Below are 22674 nucleotides of genomic sequence, written 5' to 3'. Positions count from 1 at the left end.
AAATCCGCCCCTTTATCAAAACACAAAAAATACAAATACAATCACATATTATATATAAGAAGTACTGGAAATACAATAAAATACAATATATCCAGTACTTCTTATATATAATATGTGATTGTATTGTATTTTTTGTGTTTTGATAAAAGGGCGGATTGCCTCGAAAATTTAACAAGCCTCATTGTTCACACTGTTTGAATTACTTCTTTGCCCCATATAATCATTACAAGTAATTCGTATCCTGCATAAATTTATGTGAGGATCCAGTGTTATCTGGATTATACTGTTTATATTACTTCTTTGACCCTTATATATATATATATATGGACTGAGGGTTGGGTCAGAATGAAAAGTTACGAGGGTTGGGATATCAATATTCTATGATAAAGCTGTCAACTTAAGAAATAGACTCAGTGGTATAATTCACGTACCGAACGTTGATCAACACCCATGAATAATTTGGAATTTGATGACAAATAGTCCTGGAGAAGTGTTTGTGATCTCGGAGCCGTGTGATGAATTAATAATTATACCTATTCGACAAGGATCCGGCGTCTATATTGGGAATCTCGTTATTTATACATATATATCGCATTCTGGTGAAATTTAGCTTCTTTTTTTTTCATTAATATTTGAATTTACGATTTTTTTTCTGACGTCACCGAACTGAAGCTGAATTTAAGATGACATACAGATACATTTTATTATCGTGTCTGTATGGGATGCTACAGCAGGCTAATTAATTAAGGGTCAATTTAGGGTAAATGTGATAGTTTAGTGGAAAGGCGAGGCATTTACAGACTTTTGATTAGATAGAGAAAACTACAGGCGATGAATATTAGTCCGAGTCAGAGTAGCAAGTATGCTAAGGGATATATACCACAGGGACTTGACATGAATCCCCTACCCCTAATATACATTATATACGTGTATAACTAAGTAACAAAAATAACGATCGGGCATTGAACTCGCACCTTATCGCCTAGACAGAAATACCCGCAGCCTATACCACTACACCACATCCACGTTCTTAAAAAAAACGTTTCAATGGCGCAGTGATGGTCGATTCTACACCCTGATATCATAGCAACATACTATTTTATGACACGTGCCCTTACCGGATCTCGAACTAACTGTCTACGGTAACTAAATGTTTAGATTAGAAAACCCGCATTTTAAACCACTGCGCCACATCCACGTTCTTATTATGGAACGTGGGTTGAGCATAGGTCAAGTCTACGGCCATCTTGCCACTGTCATTCAAGTTTTGTAAACGGCGATTTCATTGGTCGGCTATTTTTTTACTTCACGAATGAAGTCGCGGTTTACAAAACTTGAATGGCAGTGACAAAATGGCCGTTAACTTGACACTGACATCTGTCGATGCAGAAAACAACCACGGTGAGCACGATAGGAGAGACGGTGTCAAGCGTTATACAAGTAAATAAGTTTGTTTTGATTTTATATTTGTTAACACATGTATTTGTAGACCGCCACGTTGTCTGTGTAGCAAATAGACATTTTCGTTTGAAAAAAAATGTTCTCGATCGTGTCCGGCTAAAAACAAATCATCACTTCTCAGCATTTCGAAGCTGCGCGCAAAAGAAAGAGACAATTTAGGTATGCTTTCATGGTGTCATGTTAAATGTTACTACCATAACTTTCGATTTAGATCATCGCCATTGAAAAAAACTTTCCTAGTGAAATTTTGGCGACACTTTGAATGAAATTGGCCAGTTTTTGAAGGACGGAGGTGTTCCAGACCCTTATATATTAATCTATAATCGGTCTTTGACTTAAAGATTCGTGTCAAGTCTCTGTGGGTCAATTCTCTTAGTTATTGCATTACAATAGTGATCATGCATGCTTTTACAATGTTATTATTTTGTGGGAAATTATAACAAATCCTCATACAGCTAAACCAATTCATTAATTCACATATTAATTACAAATATAGTATATTTTACAATGAAACAGAAGTTGTGGCTTGTATCATTCACGAAAACTGAATCATACACTGTATAACAGAAAGAAACAAAGAAAAATCTTGTGTCATTACAGATTTCCACCTTATACAGTTACTGTAGTTGTTGTATGACTGGACAAGGAAACAGTAGCTTGACTTTTAATTCAGCGTTAAGCGGAAATGTTTTGACGCGGAAGGTGTTTCCAAACATGACGTTCCTTTAAAATGCGACCTTGTGGTGTGTATTACGAGTTAGAATACAGGTGTCGACCTATCATGATTAGATCCGTATTACCTGAATAGGGCACTGAAAAAAGATAGGACATAATTAACGGACATTACTTTGCCCTCGAATTTGATTGGTCACAAGAAGACAAAAACGTTGTCATTGGCAAAGCGAACATTAATTTTATTTTCCTTATCCATGGAAATTAAACACGGATAATGTTAAAGATTTTGAATGCAAATGTTTACTTTTTAACTGACTCCGTTCATCTTTTACCCTCCTACACGTGTACTTAAACGAAATACCGTCTGTGAATTATCCTACCTACAGAGAGTTGCTGGGGCCAAACAAAAATGAAAATATGTTTCAAGGTTTGACTACTTAAAACATTGTGTAGGTATGTCCATATTTCCTTGTGTGAAAAGGGGATCTACACTGCGTGAAACGTAGTTTAAAATGTCTTTGTTGGCTTTCCGGCCGACAGTTGAACGTACAATGTACTTGTACTTGGTAAGCTATTAATGAGGAAGTAAATATTGAGTATTGTATAAAGGCCAAAATAGTCGAATACCAAAATTTGGGCTAACCACTGGATAGTTTTTTTTTATAATATACTGATTATAGTAGACCAAAGTAGTAGAAGAAAAAATGTGTGTTAGTATAGATTTTAAGTGATATTGTGTGTATATAATTTAGATTGAACAAAAATGTATCAGAGTGTACAGTACATGTATGTAAAATATGAAAAGAATGTGTGAGGGGATAGGATCTCTGATGAATGAGAGATAGGATGTCTGATGAGTGAAAGCCCTCCTGCGTGAGGACATTTGTTTATATATATATACATGCTTGTTGAATAAAATTGATTTTGAAAACAAAACAAAAAACAAAAAATGAGGAAGTCTTACAGACGTCTTTGAAACCAGACTAAAGACATGAAACCTATATTTTGTTTTGTGGCCTATTCAGGGACCTGCCAGGCTGGTTATTATGTGTTGTTGTCTGAAAAGAAGGCGCGTGGCGTGAACATAAATCTTACTACGTCACAAACGTGTGATTTACACATACACACACAAAACACACACGCACGTCCGTTGTTTGTAGATGATGGTATATGATGCCGCTTACACACACGGACCTTATACAGGACTTGAGCAAGTCTATAAGTGATAATAAAATAAAATATAATACTTTCATATAGATGGGTATATATGACGCGTCAGTGATGCTAGAGGCCAAATATAAATGTAAATATAAATATAAATAATAAAAACACTAACAAATAAACAAAAATAAATGACTAATAAAAACAAAAACGAAAAACAACAATAATGAAAAAAAGGCTTAAAACAGGTTAAAAAATATGTGTATTGTCAACATGATCTCTAACAATTCGGTAAATGTTATGTGTTAGATAATCGAAAAATATGATTATATGTTTTTGCATTCTGAATATGCCTCACAATTACAAGATAACGACAATCCTCTAGGACGTGAAGTCCGCGGTCAGAAGTTATCACACTCAAAGTACATACAGGTCACCAGCTCCCTGTACCATAAGTAATAGATACAGAGCATAATGTATAAATGGTATATATCTATGTAGCCCGAGTTTTATCTGGCCCTCACACTAAGTCTACACCAGACATGGTGTCAGGGCCAGAGGAAAGTCGGGCTAAAATCTACAGTACATGGGTAGTTAGTCCGTCTATAACACTGGTTTCGACTGATTATAGCTTTTACCAAACTTTATGATACATGTTCGGGTGGCGTAGTGGTAAGATACTCGCCTTTCACATAGACGGTCGGGGTTCGATTCCCAGACCGGACGTTAAAAGCTATGGAATCGCCTGCCAGATCATGTGGGGTTTCTCTGAGTACCCAATTTTCTCCCATATTATTAAGATCCTCTCATACTTCAATCCAGACCATCGAGAATGATTACTATATTTAGACATTATTATTTATAAGTTGTTATGACTTGTTTCATTGTTGTTGTACATGCTATGAATGACGCGTTTGATTGTGTCCATAGTCGCGTGGCATGAATGCGGTTTCTTCTGTTAATATTCATATTGTGATTTAATAAATAAACACAGGTATACAGTTTGTTGATGATATGTCATGAAAACGATTTTCATGCAATTGACTCCTCTATTCAATTCTTATTGGCTAAGAAACATGGTCATGCGCGGGTTTATATTTTGAAATATTAACCTGATGTTTATTTTTAGATATAAAAACCAAAGAACTTTTATTCGGTCAATATGGTTTTATATTGACCTTGTAGAATTTAAAATATTTATCTCGGGCGATTGACCTCACCAATCGTCCATAATAGGTAAACAAAGGAATAAGGCAACAGGCGTAGCAAATGCCAGCTCTCTTCCTTAAAGTGTTAGCATCACCTGTATATGCTCATTATTATGATATAAAACAGATCGTTTTAGCAATACTGATCAATGTAATTGTATAATGATTACATAAAATAGTAAACTATGAAAGACATTCCCACGTATCCCGTCATCAATATTAAAAGCACGATCTTGTATTTATAAGGTATCTTGGGTTTTTATTTGATTTAATGCGCTATTCATAAAACACGTCAGTCATTTTCCATTTAGGGCAGCCATATGCTTGCTTAATGATTAAAAGTTCTTAAAATCATTTAATCTCGCATAAAATTGGAATCAAATCGTGATAATGTGTAGTCAACGGACAGAGGCTGACTACTACACGATATAAGTGCGTACTGCAATTGTTGTTGTTGTTGGACGAGATATTCTATTCAATAATTATATTCTAAACACATATATTTAAAGTTAAAGACTTTCACTTATCTGGGTTCGGACACTTAATACGAAGTATATCAACGCGCGTTCCCGCAGTGACACTCCATGCTCCTGTTGATAGTTACTTGTTTTGACATATAAAATTACGCTAGCTTCGCTGACATTTCATAAAATGATCTTGATTGTTTAACTTGCCGGTACAAACTTCAACCGAGAATTGCTATTGACGAAAGCATTCGGGATGAAATAATTGAACAATTGCCCTTTTAATTTTAGCCATTTGACAAACTCGCGCAGAGTGTTTGTATCACGGATAGTGCTGAATTACAGATCGTATAAATTCTGAGATTTTCATCACATTCTTTATCTAACTTTCAGAAGAAAACGAGTCGGTCTTCATTAAAAGATGCCAATGACGGCAGCGAGCTCCAGCCACTGACATTCATTGGAAGCGAGCTCCTCGACGACGTCTTTGACGAAGCGTCACCAATAGCAGAGATGGAGAAACATGACAAGCGAGTATCTGAGACAGATTCAGATCCATGGGAGCAGAATGGTAGACCAAACCTTGAAGAGAAAAATAATTCTGTGAAATCCACCCGTAAAGTAGAAGTGAGTCGCTCATTGTCTTTAGAAGATCCTGACGTTCGATGTGGATTTGGACCCTATAAACCGGACGTGTTACAGAGATTTAACAACCCTAAATGTCTGCTAGCTTTTCTTTCATTCTTTGCTTTCATTCAAGGTATGTAGTAAGAACATTGTCATTTCATTTTCTGTGATTTTTGTTTTACATCTGTTACGAGTAACCGTTAAAAGTTATTTCAGAATATAATGTCGGAACCTGTATTGCATGGGCATGTCAAGAAGGTCATTCTAAAGAGGTAGAGGAAGATTATAACTTTCAAGTTAAATGTCAAGAGTTATTTTCCATGCATCACAATTCTCGCCTGTTTAAGTGATCGCAATGTGACGTCAACAGTTCTTCTTGTTAAATATTCGAACCTTGTAACTTCATTTGTCACAAACTCCGTGCGTTGTATATTCGACCACGAGAACAAATCACATATCAGGCTGTCATGGCCACTCGTCACATCTCGGCCGATTCCGTAACTCCATATGAAGGGTACCGGAATCGGCCGAGGTTAGCCGAATGTGTCATGGCATGCGGCCATAACTACTGTAGCAGAACGTTTTATTTCTAAAGATCATTCCGCGCGGCGGGACTAGATAGGGATCCGGACAATTCTTGAATTACATAATAGTATTTTGTAGTATTTTAATACACCAAACCATATATCAAATTCTATGTAACTCTTTACCGAATAATGTCCCTGTAAAAGCACAGGGCAATATTGTGTATTGATAGTTTCAATATATACATAATGTCCTTGGGCACAGAGGAAGTAATGCTTCTTGCAAATAAAGACTGGTAGTTTACTTACTAACGTACATTTACCGTCAACGGCGGAATGACCTTTTATCTAACTTTAAACTACACGGTTCTGTTATCCATAAGTTATTGACAAAATAACGTAAACAACATATGAAGTTGACACATAAGGGTTGGGAAGACTCACTGGTCCAAATGGAGAACTGTTTCTCTATCTAGTATTGTCAACGGGTGGTCAACATGAACGTGTAAATGTTTATTGTTGTTTTATCCAGTTTTAATCGTGTTTCAGAAATGCTTGCCTGACGCGTCATCTGACTTTGGCATGTTATTGTTAGGGTATTTCTATTCATAGCTGGTCTTTCTTTTCAGGTTTTGTTGTAAATGGTATAAACAATGTAAATACGACAAGTATCGAGCGACGCTTTGGTCTACCAAGTTCAAAAGTCGGCAGCATCTCGAGTGCCTACGATGTGTCCGCAGCTATCGTCGGACTGATCATCAGCCACTTCGGGTCTGGACGGAACAAGCCGAAGTTTCTGTCGTTAGCGGCCGGCAGTATGGCGATAGGATCATTCGTGATGACGTTACCTCACTTCACTAATGGACTGTATCTTTGGGGCGAAAATATCCGGGGAACTTGTAGTGGTGAGTTATGCTTGATAAGGAATGTCCCCATTCTCACTAATTATAATCTATAACTACTAATTACTTAGCTACATTAGTTTCTTCACTGTTTATATATCAGAAATAGGCGTCTATTTAATAAATTTACAATAAAATATTATTAAAGAGAAAATCTTTGTATTAAGCCCATTCCTTCACTTTGATTTTAGAGCGTTATTATTTATCCCCTCCCCCTCCCTGCAGGGAGTCAAGAGGGGTCGCGTTGGCCGAGTGGTTAAGGTGTCCCGGCACTTCATTACTAACCCTCCACCTGGTTTGCGAGTTCGAAACCTAAGTTGGGCAGTTGCCAGGTACTGACCGTAGGCCAGTGGTTTTTCTCCGGGTACTCCGGCTTTTCTCCACCTCCAAACCTGGCACGTCCTTAAATGACTCTGGCTGTTAATATGACGTTAAACAAAATAAAACCAAACCAAAACCAACCCCCACAGAGTTTGGAGATGGTTTCTCCTTTGTCTTCTATTCAGGAGACATAAGGCCCGCTGTGTCCTACTTCATGTTTATTGTAGAAGGTGACTGAAGATGTCCTCCTGAAGAATCGTGTCTTCTATTTAAAGGGGAAAATAAAGAGGCCAAAATAGATGGTCTGTCCTCATTGCCACTAAGGGTATTTTAAATGTTTGTTTTCATTCCTCCCTGTTCTGTCTTTCTATGCTTTATCATAGATATGACCCTGGCTGTTGGTGTCACCTTGACACTCGTCCTCATATGACCCTGGCTGTTGGTGTCACCTTGACACTCGTCCTCATATGACCCTGGCTGTTGGTGTCACCTTGACACTCGTCCTCATATGACCCTGGCTGTTGGTGTCACCTTGACACTCGTCCTCATATGACCCTGGCTGTTGGTGTCACCTTGACACTCGTCCTCATATGACCCTGGCTGTTGGTGTCTCCTTGACACCCATCCTCATATGACCTTGGCTGTTGGTGTCACCTTGACGCCCATCCTCATATGACACTGGATGTTGGTGTCACCTTCACACTCATCCTCATATGACCTTGGATATTGTTGTGACCTTGACACCCATCCTCATTAAACCTTGGCTGTTGGTGTGACATTGACACTTATCCTCATATGACCCTGGCTGTTGGTGTCTCCTTGACACTCACCTTCATATGACCTTGGCTGTTGGTGTCTCCTTGACGCCCATCCTCATATGGCCATGGCTGTTGGTGTCACCTTGACGCCCATCCTCATATGACACTGGATGTTGGTGTCACTTTGACACTCGTCCTCATATGACCCTGGCTGTTGGTGTCTCCTTGACACCCATCCTCATATGACCTTGGTTGTTGGTGTGACCTTGACGCCAATCCTCATATGACACTGGATGTTGGTGTCACCTTGACACTCATCCTCATATGACCTTGGCTATTGGTGTGACCTTGACACCCATCCTCATATAACCTTGGCTGTTGGTGTGACATTGATACTCATCTTCATATGACCTTGGATGTTGGTGTCACCTTGACACTCATCCTCATATGACCTTGGATGTTGGTGTCACCTTGACACTCATCCTCATATGACCTTGGCTATTGGTGTGACCTTGACACCCATCCTCATATGACCTTGGTTGTTGGTGTGACCTTGACGCCAATCCTCATATGACCCTGGCTGTTGGTGTCTCCTTGACACTCATCCTCATATGACCTTGGCTGTTGGTGTCTCCGTGACACTCGTCCTCATATGACCCTGGCTGTTGGCGTCTCCTTGACACTCATCCTCATATGACACTGGCTGTAGGTGTCTCCGTGACGCCCATCCTTATATGACCCTGGCTGTTGGTGTCTCCTTGACGCCCATCCTCATATGACCATGGCTGTTGGTGTCACCTTGACGCCCATCCTCATATGACACTGGATGTTGGTGTCACCTTAACACTCATCCTCAAATGACCTTGGCTGTTGGTGTGACCTTGACACTCGTCCTCATATGACCCTGGCTGTTGGTGTCTCCTTGACACCCATCCTCATATGACCTTGGCTGTTGGTGTGACCTTGACACCCATCCTCATATAACCTTGGCTGTTGGTGTGACCTTGACACTCGTCCTCATATGACCTTGGTTGTTGGTGTGACCTTGACACTCGTCCTCATATGACCCTGGCTGTTGGTGTGACCTTGACACCCATCCTCATATAACCTTGGCTGTTGGTGTGACCTTGACACCCATCCTCATATAACCTTGGCTGTTGGTGTGACCTTGACACTCGTCCTCATATGACCCTGGCTGTTACGAGGACGTTAAACCCCTAAAACAGAAAAAAAAACAATCATTATTATACAGATAAGAATATATGCAAATGATGTGCTTACAGAAATAGTGGAGGCTGACACTTGCAACATGGATGAGAGCTTGCAGAACTATCTCTACGTATTCCTTCTGGGACAGGCCTTACATGGAGTGGGCGGAACCACACTTTATATTGTGGGCGTGTCCTTAATGGACGACAGCGTGCCAGCAACTTCGTCTCCCATGTATATTGGTAAGGATTTTATCCAACTTTAGCAGAATTTTATCAATGTTGTGAAACTGATTGAGATGTCTGATTCTGATTTGTTGCATACGTGTAATATATCCTATCGAATGTGGACGTATTCGACCCATTTCTGACTTTGAATTTATGAAAATGTTTGACTCTCACGTATTTTAACAAAGAATCAGCATGCTATTTTTAAGATTATATTTAACATCATCAGATTTGCTTGGTTATTGCTTTTTAAATTGACGCTGGCATAAATAAAAGTCTTGAAACACGAAAAAAATAAAAATATACACGAACATGTCCCTAATCTAAGTGGGAGTTGTTATAATGGATGTGACATCTACTACACTCTCGGTCCACGCTTTATGATTATTTACAGGTATATTTTACTCCTTCGCTACCTTCGGTCCCGCCCTGGGATACATCTTCGGAGGTCAGATGCTGAACGTATACGTGGATTTCAATGAGCCAGCAGGTAACAGGTAACCTGTGCTATTTTGTCCTTGGTTTCTTCACAGTTTATGCACGCTCTTCTTCTTTTCATTTTGATTTAAATCCATGCATGTCTTTTATCCATATTTTTGCACCTTTATTACTTAAATTCAACCCAAAATCGCACCTGTTATTACTATGGAAACGCCGCTCTTCTCTTGACCCTGGCACACTTTGTTTGGCGTTCGCGTCTGCGAGAAAGGCTTTGGATTATGTCATCTGGCCGAGACATATTGCAACTTCTCCTGTACGCTCAGTATTGTGAGGAACGAAACAACATTTCAGCGCTACCACACAGAGGCAAACACAAAGATATCACCGTTCTAAAACACCCATCATCGATATCTCCTTCGTCTTCGATTCTAGATTACCAAATACGACCACATCTCGTCCGGCGCTGTCGGTCGTCTGTTGTAAACAACAAGTTCGCAACAGGCCCGGGGATATATTAATAGGCCAGTGGTATGCTAAAATGAAGGGCTACAGCGTTTGTTCAAAGGAATGACCATGACCTACTTTCAAGATCACAGAAGTAAAATGTGTTCAAATCTTTAAACGACTTATCCTTACTAGCTATAAAAGGCTCAATTGTAAAATTACAAATATCACAACAAGGCGAAAAGTGTGTAGCTTATTTGGGGGATTATACCTTTTCAGTAGCTAAGATCCAAAGATGTGTACTTATTAGTGTAACACACTGAAATGTCTAACGGCTGCGATAGCTCAGGAGGTTAGAGCGCCGGCCACGTCATCTCAGGTAAAGATCTGAGGTAAAACGGTTGACGCTCCCTACACATGTCGGGTTGTTTTTTCTCGGGAAGCTGAGCAACGGGGCCGGTCTGTACTGTCGTGGACTCCAGTATAGTCACCAACTACTACAGGGATAACCCGCCTGAAAATGACCCTAGCTATTCAAATGCACCTGAATTTCTCGTGTTTAACATACAAACAAGTTTTCACTAACATCTAAACTGTACCTTGATGTTGCAATCTTAACATAATGGGAAAGTATAAGACTATTGCGCCGTTGAAATTTTGGCCATTAAAACAAATAACTGCATTCATGTTTTGAATAATAGTGAGATTGTGTTAATTAAACATACGGCTTTAGTAGGTAACTTTGATACCAATGCGTGATAACGAACTCCATGAGTCCTACATATAGCAGTGTCCATTCCATATAACTCTTTATGTCCCGGGTATCCGATTCCTAATAAATAGCTTATTTAACATGTTTTAAGTACAATCCTATTTTAATGAGTTTCCCATGACGTGGCATATGAAGGCAGTTCTCGGAACCTGAACTCGCGGAAGTGGGTCAGCTACCTCATGCTAACATGTATGCCTACTAGGGCAAATTTAGATTGTTAAGTGTGTTACAAGCACATGTCCGAATGACCTTATATTATATATATATATATATATATATATGATTTAATAAAGCAATCTAAATATATTCCTCGTTTAACATTTAGTGTCATATTTATTTCTAAAAAATGCATATACATTCATGTATTTACATATACCAGCTGACTCAGCCCGGTGTGGAAGACTTCATGGCCAAATGACCATATATATCAAATAATTATCATAAACAACGTAATCATGTTCCTCGTTTAACATATTACATGTGATATAAAAAAAGACGTTTTTAGCTCACCTGGTCCAAAGGACCGGTGAGCTTATTCCATGGTGCGTCGTCCGTCGTCCGTCGGCTGTCGTCTGTCGACCGTCGTCCGTCATGATTTCCTTTAAATCCCTACTAGTCCTGAATCACTGAACGGATTTTTATGAAATTTGGTCTGGAACATTATTAGGCAAAGGAAATTTTATGTTGTATAAACGGAGGATGTGGCTCCAATGGGGCTGGAGAGGTGGGGCCTAATAGGGGAAATTGAGGTAAATCCTTTAAACCCCTACTAGTCCTGGACGCCTGAATGGATTTTGATAAAAATTTGTCCAGGAGCAGTATTGGGCAAAGGAGAACTAATGTTGAATAAACGGAGGGTGTGGCTCCCTTGGGGCATGATGGGCTTTGGACCAATAGGGGAAACAGAGTTAAATCATTTAAATCCCTACTAGTCCTGAACGCCTGAATGGATTTTGATGAAATTGGGCCTGGAGCCTTGGGGGCCGCGGTGGCCGAGTGGCTTAGGTGTCCCGACACTTTATTACTAGCCCTCCACCTCTGGGTTGCGAGTTCGAAACCCACGTGGGACAGTTGCCTATTACTGACCGTAGGTCGGCGGTTTTTCTCCGGTGTCTCCGGCTTTCCTCCACTTCCAAAACCAGGCACGTCCTTAAATGACTCTGGCTGTTAATATGACGTTAAACAAAAATAAACCAAAAACTTAACCAAGCCGGGAGCATTATTGGTCACATGATATCTAATATTGTATAAACGAAGTAATCGAAGGAACTCATGGGGGAGGAGAAGAGGGGCCCAATAAGGGAAGTATAGAAGAAAACAAAAACAGAAAATCAACTTTAGAATCCTTTTTCACGTATGACAGTGTTTGGTTCACCTGTTTATTGAACCAATGTTGGAAGAGGCAGTTCAAAAGATGGCAAATAGTTGAAATAGAAAACTTTTTGCTATTTTGCTATGATTACTGAGATTTCCAGTTGAGCGATGCAGGCACTCAGGGCCTCTTGTTGATCAAGTTCTAAAGATTAAAAATACTCATATCCAACCCCTCCACAATAAGACATAAGCGTGCTTCAATCCGGGCCAACAAGCGAGATTGATTTAAGTTTATACAATTTGTTGTAAAATAGATATTTCCATTTATGAATTATTTGGATAATGTTACCTTTGACCTTGTGCGGTATGAAGTTCGATGCTCGGTGATAAGTCCGGTGTTTAGTTGTCGCCGCTCAGTTTCTCATTTCAAGCATGAACACTTGTCGTCGATGAAACTTACCCTCCCGGAACATCTGGACCCTGTGCTCATGAAACCATTCTACTTCTCAAGCATGAATCTGTGTTCAACCTTACCTTCTTAAACTCGCTTAAATCATGAAATAGCAGTTTAAAAGGAAAACATAAACACCGAAAATCACATTTCTCTTGAGGTCTTTCTGAAATTCCTTCATGTCATTGAAATAAAAAAAAAAGACATCAGATGCCAGAATTATAACCAAGCGTTTTTGAGTCCGAGTAGAAAACGTGTATGTGAGCATAAGTACGATATCATTAATACTGGCCAAGGTTTTTGTTTTGTGTTTGTTGATTAGGAGTGTCCATGCAGATTAAAATTTTTGGTCATATTTAACCTGTTTGTTTTAAGAATAACGATTTCTTTAACATGTCGATGTCCTCTGTTTTTGTATGTACCAAGCGACCCTTTGACGTTGTTTTAGCAGAGTAGACTTATACATGTTTTAGAATGGATACGGGGTGGTGTTATTTACAAAACGCTACCTTTGAACTTCGACCTTCGACCCTTTGTTTTAGTACGATTAGCTATGTTTACATAAAATTTTATCCAATTATGTAGATAAAACAACTATTTTTGAGCTACTTGTAAAATGTTACCGCATATTACTTTAAGTTGTACCAGAGATATTATTTAATTGTATATTACCACCTTTGAACTTTATTTGCATAATGTGACAATTGACGATTGTAGCGGTAACCTGACCCCAGGTGACCCCAGATGGGTTGGAGCATGGTGGGTGGGTTTCCTGGTAGCCTCACTGGTCATGGTGTCAGTGGCTATTCCCATGGCCGCTTACGGCGTAGAGCTACCTGGTAAGTATGACATGTGTAACGCACACTCATCGCCAATATACTTCAGATTACGTTAGTTTCACGCGCCCACCTAATTCTTGAAAGTCCAATCATTCAACATTTTTGTCACACGTCATACGTTCCTAGAAGGACATGTCATAGCACTCTTTACTTTGTTTTACTTTCTTCTGTGATAAATTGTTTCGAATAATATGTCTTAGTCACTTTCTTTGACTCGATATCTGTACCGGGTTATGTATCTAACTCTGAAAAAATATACGTACAGGAAGCAGCATTGATCTTTTTGTTTAAGTTTTTGTTTTTGGTTGTTTTTCGTTGTTTTTTGTTTGTTTGTTTATTGTTTTTTTTTTGTTTTTTTTTGCTATTTTTTCTGAAAGGTCCCTTAACGATACATATTTCTTACAATTGCGGATTGTCATGGTAAAGTTGGTAGTTTAACCAAACTAAGAACAGCTTAGTGCTGAAATGATCACACGTGCATGCACATCCGTTCATACATGCTTGTGACTCCCAACAGATGTGAAGGTCAAGGATTTGTTTTTTCGTTTCTTATATAATACGTACAGCGCATGCCATATCCTATACACATCTTCCTGTCCCGAGTCCCCCATCTCTATGCTACGTTCCAACTCTGATACAGTTATTATTAACACTACGTATAAGTATTACACACAGATTTTATCAGATCCAGGAGAGTGTGTTGACACTATAGCGAGGTATTATATACAAATATTATCAGATCCAGGAGCGTGTCATTGATTGTCTGTTGATCACACATTTGTTACGCCAGTTATTCCTGTAATTACTTTACTTTATGCCGCTAGCCACTTACTCAGCTGGGCGTAGAAGCTTGGAATACTTAGTGTAAATTGCAGTTCAATTTATTCCTCGGTAATTCGTTCTTCCATTAGTTGATGGTCCATTAATACAATACTGTAACATATGATACATCGTGAATGCCTAAAGGTTAAAGGTCACGGCATTCCAATAGTTTCTATTGAACATTATTTTTTCAATTCCCAGACTTTTCCACCTCTTATAGATTGATGAAAAGCACATCATACGGTATCGAGGTTCCTGCTCTGTCATTTCAGTACCCGATTAAAACAGCCGCCATTTTATTTTTGTCATTCCTCTGTTCCGTAGATTATGTTGATCAATAAACAATTTACTTCTAAACGACAATTAATCCTTTAATTAAATATCAGAGTGCCAGTTTTAAATTGTTCACAGTGGACCTCTAGAAGATAGAATTTTATAACGGTTCTAGGACTATGTAAACAATTGTATTGTACCATCGTTTGACGGGCACACTATTTTGTTATTGAGTTGAATATATAGGTTTCATAACTATTACCTTTATGAATCATTATAACAAGCTGTTTTTCAAAGTATAAATGTAGATTTTATAAACAGATGGGGAGCTTAATATTGTTGTAAATAATGTTTGATGTCAATTTCAGCCGCCAAAAAAGTAAGGGATACACGAGTATCACAGATGCATAATGATCACGTGATTGATTCCAAGAGTAATAAAGAGATTGGTAGTTCCCTGCGGGACCTTCCACGTTCCTTCTGGATCCTGCTGACGAATCCAGCATTCACGTTGATTACGCTAGCAGGGGCTGCTGAGGGCCTGACGACTTCTGGTTTTTCTACATTCATGCCCAAACTAATTCAGAACCAGTTTGGTACCACTGCCGCCTGGGCATCTATACTGGGCGGTGAGTACGTACTGGGACCAACCAACCCATTGAAAAAAAATAGACTTTTGAAACATCCCCTGTGTATAGATATTTGAGCCAGGGATAAAATGTCTGGCAGCCACTGATTGGCCAGTATGTTATGAAGTAACAACATAGATATGTGGCCTGATAGGTTACTGTCCATTTTCAAAATTGCTACCCTGGAAAAAAATTTGAGCTGAATGACCCAACTGTTTTTAATGAGTGTTATATGAGACCCTAAACTTTTCTTATAAACCATAATTACCCTATTGAATTAAAGGATTTTAATGATTTACTCCAAAACGTTAACATTAAAGTTTATGGAAAAACAATTGGTTGGTTGTTCCCTATGTACCACAATTATGTCTTCATGGTATAGTTTGTCATTTTACGGTATCACGTGGTAGTGGTCTAGTAAGTAACCTTGACAACTGAGATAGGTGATACGTCAAATATAGTATATATATATTATCATATTTCGATTTCATTTATGCTAGACGCAGACGATCAATGCTTTAAGATCTACAAAACGAAGGACATTTATCATTTTAGATACTGTAAATCCAGGCAGAAATCCATCCGCATCTTCCAGTTGTTTTGACCTGTAAAGACTCGTCAGTGATACCAAGCGCCTAAAATGTAGACACCTAAGAGGTGGAAGGGAACCTTTAGAAAGTTCCAAAAATGTCAATATCAGATATTTCAAATAAAACGCCAACCACATATTAAAAATATCACTTAAGAAATTTCTTTAGGAAATCCATTTCAGTCTACAGAAAGATAAAACAAAATGGCCATCATTTCTTAAAATCCAATATAAAAGTCTATTATTCTTTTCTTCGTTGGCAGGTATTGTAGCAGTTCCTGGGGCTGCTGGGGGTCAGCTAATTAGCGGCTACTTATGTAAACGTCTCAATCTGAAAGTTAGAGGAATGCTGCGTCTCATCATCGTCGTCTGCCTTGTAGCAGCCATCCTCGATTTTTGTGTATGGATCCGATGTGAACAAGAAACAATAGTTGGAGTCAGTTCTCAATATTCCACAAGGTAACTAGACAAGATGTCTGAGCAATCATAAGAGTTATACAAAGATCCATTTTTTTCTCAAAAAAAAATTCAAGTATCAATATTCATATTAATATGTTGTCATTATAAAATGTTGTGGAATGTATTCTGAGTAAAACACTTTAAACATGTAAAATACGTATTCTGTATAATGATATTCCTGGCCTTATTTTTAAAGAATGATAAAGGAGGATAATGTAATATTTGCGTTGTAGTTTATGAAGGAGAACATTTATGTCAATTTCATCACAATCTGACAATATGTCACAATTGGAATCTATCTATTGTAATTTTACATTCCACATTTAATTGCATTTTAATCCCATAGGAAATTCTGTTTCATATTCTTAGTTAAGATTATTTTGACCAATTAGCCAACCAATGGATAACCTACGATGTTACTGTATAACATGACTTGTTGGGTGTACTTTCTTCCCGTGATTCAGAGCCTGCAAATTATTTCGTGGGTACAAATTTTCGTGGGTAGCCCATGAAACAATAATATAACAATAATACAAACAACAACATTTGTTTAAATTACTGTCGTCCATTTGTTATACATTTTGTTGTTCTATATATTTTAAGAACCAAGTCTTGAATTGTATATGGATATTATTATGATGTTTGGATTTATTCCCCCAGCTATTCCGAGGATCTTCCGAACCTACAATCACTGTCATGTAACTCGAACTGTTCCTGTTCGTCGGAGTTTTACCAACCCGTATGCAGTGACCAGCATGTCCAGTACTTCTCTCCCTGTCATGCAGGTTGCCATGGTCACAACGCCGACAGATCGGTAGGTGGCATGCATTAATTTATAAGGGTGACATGTTTTTATCGGTTTCAGTTTTACATAATCTGCCATTCCCTATCATAAACAGTGAAGTGGATATTCTGTAAATGCCATTGTTGACAGTTTTTGGCCACTAACGTACAAATAATGGCATGCACTCAACTAATGTATAAATAGACATCCGAAATCGAAAATTAACACCGACGGGAAACAGGAAACTATTTGACCGGCCTTTTGCACCCTTTTTTCAAATTCATCATTTTGCCTAGTGTTAAATTAGGCAATTACACTTTTCCATTTTTAGCTTGAGTAATAAGTAATAGCTGTTTGTTCAGATTTACTCTACTTATTGAGCTTTTAAAGGTTTCACCATATACCGTATATAAATGTAGCAAGGTTTCACCATATAGTATATAAAGGTAGCAAGGTTTCACCATATATAGTATATAATGATAGCAAGGTTTCACCATATACAGTATATAAAGGTAGCAAGGTTTCACCGTATACAGTATATAAAGGTAGCAAGGTTTCACCGTATACAGTATATAAAGGTAGCAAGGTTTCACCATATACAGTATATATCAAGGTAGCAAGGTTTCACCATATATAGTATATAATGGTCGCAAGGTTTCACCATATATAGTATATAATGATAGCAAGGTTTCACCATATACAGTATATAAAGGTAGCAAGGTTTCACCGTATACAGTATATAAAGGTAGCAAGGTTTCACCATATACAGTATATATAAAGGTAGCAAGGTTTCACCGTATACAGTATATAAAGGTAGCAAGGTTTCACCATATACAGTATATAAAGGTGGCAAGGTTTCATCGTATACAGTATATAAAGGTAGCAAGGTTTCACCATATACAGTATATAAAGATAGCAAGGTTTCACCATATACAGTATATAAAGGTAACAAGGTTTCACCATATACAGTATATAAAGGTGGCAAGGTTTCCCCGTATACAGTATATAAAGGTAGCAAGGTTTCACCATATACAGTATATAAAGATAGCAAGGTTTCACCGTATACAGTATATAAAGGTAGCAAGGTTTCACCATATACAGTTTTTATAAAGGTAGCAAGGTTTCACCGTATACAGTATATAAAGGTGGCAAGGTTTCACCGTATACAGTATATAAAGGTAGCAAGGTTTCACCGTATACAGTATATAAAGGTAGCAAGGTTTCACCATATACAGTATATAAAGGTGGCAAGGTTTCACCGTATACAGTATATAAAGGTAGCAAGGTTTCACCATATACAGTATATAAAGGTGGCAAGGTTTCACCGTATACAGTATATAAAGGTAGCAAGGTTTCACCATATACAGTATATAAAGGTGGCAAGGTTTCACCATATACAGTACATATAAAGGTAGCAAGGTTTCACCGTATACAGTATATATAAAGGTAACAAGGTTTCACCATATACAGTATATAAAGGTAACAATGTTTCACCGTATACAGTATATAAAGGTAGCAAGGTTTCACCATATACAGTATATAAAGGTAGCACGGTTTCACCGTATACAGTATATAAAGGTAGCACGGTTTCACCGTATACAGTATATAAAGGTAGCACGGTTTCACCGTGTACAGTATATATAAAGGTAGCAAGGTTTCACCGTATACAGTATATATAATGGTAGCAAGATTTCACCGTATACAGTATATAAAGGTAGCACGGTTTCACCGTATACAGTATATAAAAGTAGCAAGCTTAAGGTTTCACCATATACAGTATATATAAAGGTAGCAAGGTTTCACCGGATACAGTATATAAAGGTAGCAAGGTTTCACCATATACAGTATATAAAGGTAGCACGGTTTCACCGTATACAGTATATAAAGGTAGCACGGTTTCACCGTATACAGTATATAAAGGTAGCACGGTTTCACCATATACAGTATATAAAGGTAGCAAGATTTCACCGTATACAGTATATAAAGGTAGCAAGGTTTCACCATATACAGTATATAAAGGTAGCAAGGTTTCACCGTATACAGTATATAAAGGTAGCAAGGTTTCACCGTATACAGTATATAAAGGTAGCAAGGTTTCACCATATACAGTTTTTATAAAGGTAGCAAGGTTTCACCGTATACAGTATATATAAAGGTAGCAAGGTTTCACCGTATACCGTATATAAATGTGGCAAGGTTTCACCGTATACAGTATATAAAGGTAGCAAGGTTTCACCGTATACAGTATATAAAGGTAACAAGGTTTCACCATATACAGTATATAAAGGTGGCAAGGTTTCCATCGTATATAGTATATAAAGGTAGCAAGGTTTCACCGTATACAGTATATAAAGGTAGCAAGGTTTCACCATATACAGTATATATAAAGGTAGCAAGGTTTCACCGTATACAGTATATAAAGGTAGCAAGGTTTCACCGTATACAGTTTATAAAGGTAGCAAGGTTTCACCATATACAGTATATAAAGGTAGCAATGTTTCACCGTATACAGTATATAAAGGTAGCAAGGTTTCACCGTATACAGTATATAAAGGTTGCAAGGTTTCACCGTATACAGTATATAAAGGTAGCAAGGTTTCACCGTATACAGTATATAAATGAGCAAGGTTTCACCATATACAGTAAATAAAGGTAGCAACGTTTCCATCGTATATAGTATATATAAAGGTAGCAAGGTTTCACCATATACAGTAAATAAAGGTAGGAAATTTTCACCGTATACAGTATATGAATTTTGTAATAAAATGTGTAATAAACTGTCTTGTAATTCCGACATTTGAAGCCGGACGAGCGTTAAGATACTTTGGTTCAATTATTTTGGTTGGTAATTGGTTGGTGTCCTACCATCACATTTTGGACATTGTAGATGATATGAACTTTAGTATCATCTTATAATGCTATTCCACTGACACGCCGACATGACTTTTCTCAGGCGCTCATTATTGACACCACAATGTTACAGTATATTATCAATGAGTGTTACTTTGGTACTAAATACAGATGTATACACAAATGTGTGTATATATATATATATATATATATATATAACAATAATCCACAAACATACATATTTCATTGTTTGTATGATTTGTTTTCGTTTCAGAAATACACCAACTGTACGTGTGTTAGCCAGTACAAGGGTTACGTACCCGACAACATAACCACTACAGTCACTTCCGGCAAGTGTCAGGATTCGTGCCTTCTCCTTTATATTTTCCTTCCGGTCTTGCTGTTCGCCATCTTCTTCCGGTTTGCGCAGTCACCACCTGCGCTGTCAGTGACACTGAGGTAAGACAAAATATCTCTTATAGCGATAAGACTAATACGAAACAATGGGCGGTCATTAAATGATCATTGGACACAACTTGTACTTGTACACTTCCGGTATGCTTTGCCATTCAAATGAATGACTTTGATCCATCATTAAAGTCACGAATATTGACTATGTGAAAATAGTTTAGATTGTTTTCTTCAGAATAACCAAAAGATCTTTTTCAAAGAAAAACAGCAGAAATAAAATATAAGCTGGCGTTATTCTAATATCTCGGATTAGAACGGAATATTTGACCAATATATATGTATGAGGTTTCGTCGGAAAAATAACCGATACTAAATTATCTGTTCCGGATATTTGATCGAATGGTGCTTGGAAAGTTAGCACTGTTCATCTGTGGCCCGTACAAACGTCCATGTGATCCAGACAGACGGTCACGTGATTCCACAATCATGTCACCGAATAAAATTGCGTTTGGCGTGACAGAAATGAAGTACCGTAAAGCCCTTCCCTGCCAATCGATAGGTTCACAAGCTAGGCCGGTAATTAAACCAATGGCTTTGTTGTAAATACGGAAGCCGAAGCCACGTAATATTCTCCTGATCAGTTGACGCAGTATTGTCGCTTTTGTTGACGTTGGCGATCAATATAGCGAAGCCAGTACAAAGATCGGGTTTTGTTGACGTCAATGATAAATGAAATGAAGACCTTGAATATTTTGTCGAAGGAGTCGATTATTGAATTTATTGAAAACAAATCTGTATGACAGTTGTTTGACATCAGTTTTACATACACAAAATAAATCGATATAAACATATGTAAATTGTTAGTGTCAGAACCAAACACAGCACAGATAGATATTGATATTCGGTAGAGCTCCACATTTTAGCCGTAGTGTTATTTAAACGCATTTTCTTGCCAAAATTATTGCGCTGAATTAACATCGGGTTGATTTCTTTTTATGTATAATGCTATAACCCCGAAGCGCCATTTCCTCGAGGTAATCCATTGAAGTTCGATAATTCGGAAACATGTGAGTGCGCAAACCTTTATAATTTAATAGGGCAGTTACTATTCGGGACAACGAGAAATAATGACAACCAAACTCGCTGATGGATGACATTAGCACATAGCGGAAAATGAAAGTCAACCCACCTATCTTATGACAGTAGCACGAAAACAGCGCTTCCATATATGCCTCCATTGTTATTGTGGATAAGCTATACCGATGTCGATGAAGGCTATAATCACCGTTAAACGTTGGATGTCACCCTTAGCTGAATACAGATTGGTAGGCTATTGATTAGTATACTTTAGAGACGAATGACGAGAGCCGTACCGATGGCAGGGTCACGTCACACTAGCTGGAATCGTATATCATTCTGTTTAAAATATGAACTAATCATTGAATTTCATGATGTATGACTTGCTAGCTTTTTGATTGGCTTTCTTAGACGTTGTGATAACAGAAAGGTCATCCAAAGACAGTGCTCAGAAATGATTGATCTTCTGATGGATGGTTTTATTAGTACATTCAATCTAGACACTAAACCCGTTTTTAGCGAAACTTGGTTTCGTTTTGTATTGTTTAACGTTCTATCTAGTGTCTCTCCTGTGTGTGAGTTGCTTGAGTGTAGTATTATTTGTTCCCTGTGATATCGCGAATCTGATGCCGACTTTATTGAGCTACCTGTCTGAAGCATACTGACCAAGACATCCAGCAGGACACCCCACCTGGTCGCATTATATTGACAACAGATGAACTAGACGCCAATCTTCCTGGTTATATTGACAACAGATGAACTACACGCCAATCTTCCTGGTGTTTCTGTATTGATTAGAATACGTAAGTGTTAATAACTGACATAAAAAGAACACTTTAGGACGGGTAAACACGCGGTGCAGAGGAAGTCATTTTTCTGTCTTTATGTTCATGTGCATACATTACGAAACGATACCCAAATATTTGGTTTTATACCTTCGTCGGCCCCCGTGTGACTCGTTTGACCCGTGAGAGCACTGCCT

General features: G+C 38.1%; 1 protein-coding gene across 3 annotated transcripts in view; it reads left to right on the top strand.

Annotated features, from left to right (window-relative positions):
* LOC117317137 (solute carrier organic anion transporter family member 4C1-like) overlaps window positions 1-22674 on the top strand; it is a 54687-nt gene that overhangs the window by 27084 nt on the left and 4929 nt on the right. For all 3 annotated transcript variants that reach the window (XM_033871937.1, XM_033871936.1, XM_033871935.1), the window contains exons 2-10: window positions 5363-5729; window positions 6750-7025; window positions 9385-9552; window positions 9932-10034; window positions 13677-13798; window positions 15262-15522; window positions 16375-16570; window positions 17231-17384; window positions 20479-20663. In XM_033871937.1, coding sequence (XP_033727828.1) covers window positions 5483-5729; window positions 6750-7025; window positions 9385-9552; window positions 9932-10034; window positions 13677-13798; window positions 15262-15522; window positions 16375-16570; window positions 17231-17384; window positions 20479-20663 — 1712 coding nt within the window. In that variant the 5' untranslated portion in view covers window positions 5363-5482. The remainder of the gene's footprint in view (window positions 1-5362; window positions 5730-6749; window positions 7026-9384; window positions 9553-9931; window positions 10035-13676; window positions 13799-15261; window positions 15523-16374; window positions 16571-17230; window positions 17385-20478; window positions 20664-22674) is intronic.

Source organism: Pecten maximus, chromosome 18 (assembly GCF_902652985.1).
Source record: "Pecten maximus chromosome 18, xPecMax1.1, whole genome shotgun sequence".
In the NCBI taxonomy this organism is placed as follows: Eukaryota; Metazoa; Mollusca; class Bivalvia; order Pectinida; family Pectinidae; genus Pecten; species Pecten maximus.
Note: the sequence above shows the minus strand (reverse complement) of the source record. Positions and strands in the feature narration are given on the sequence as shown.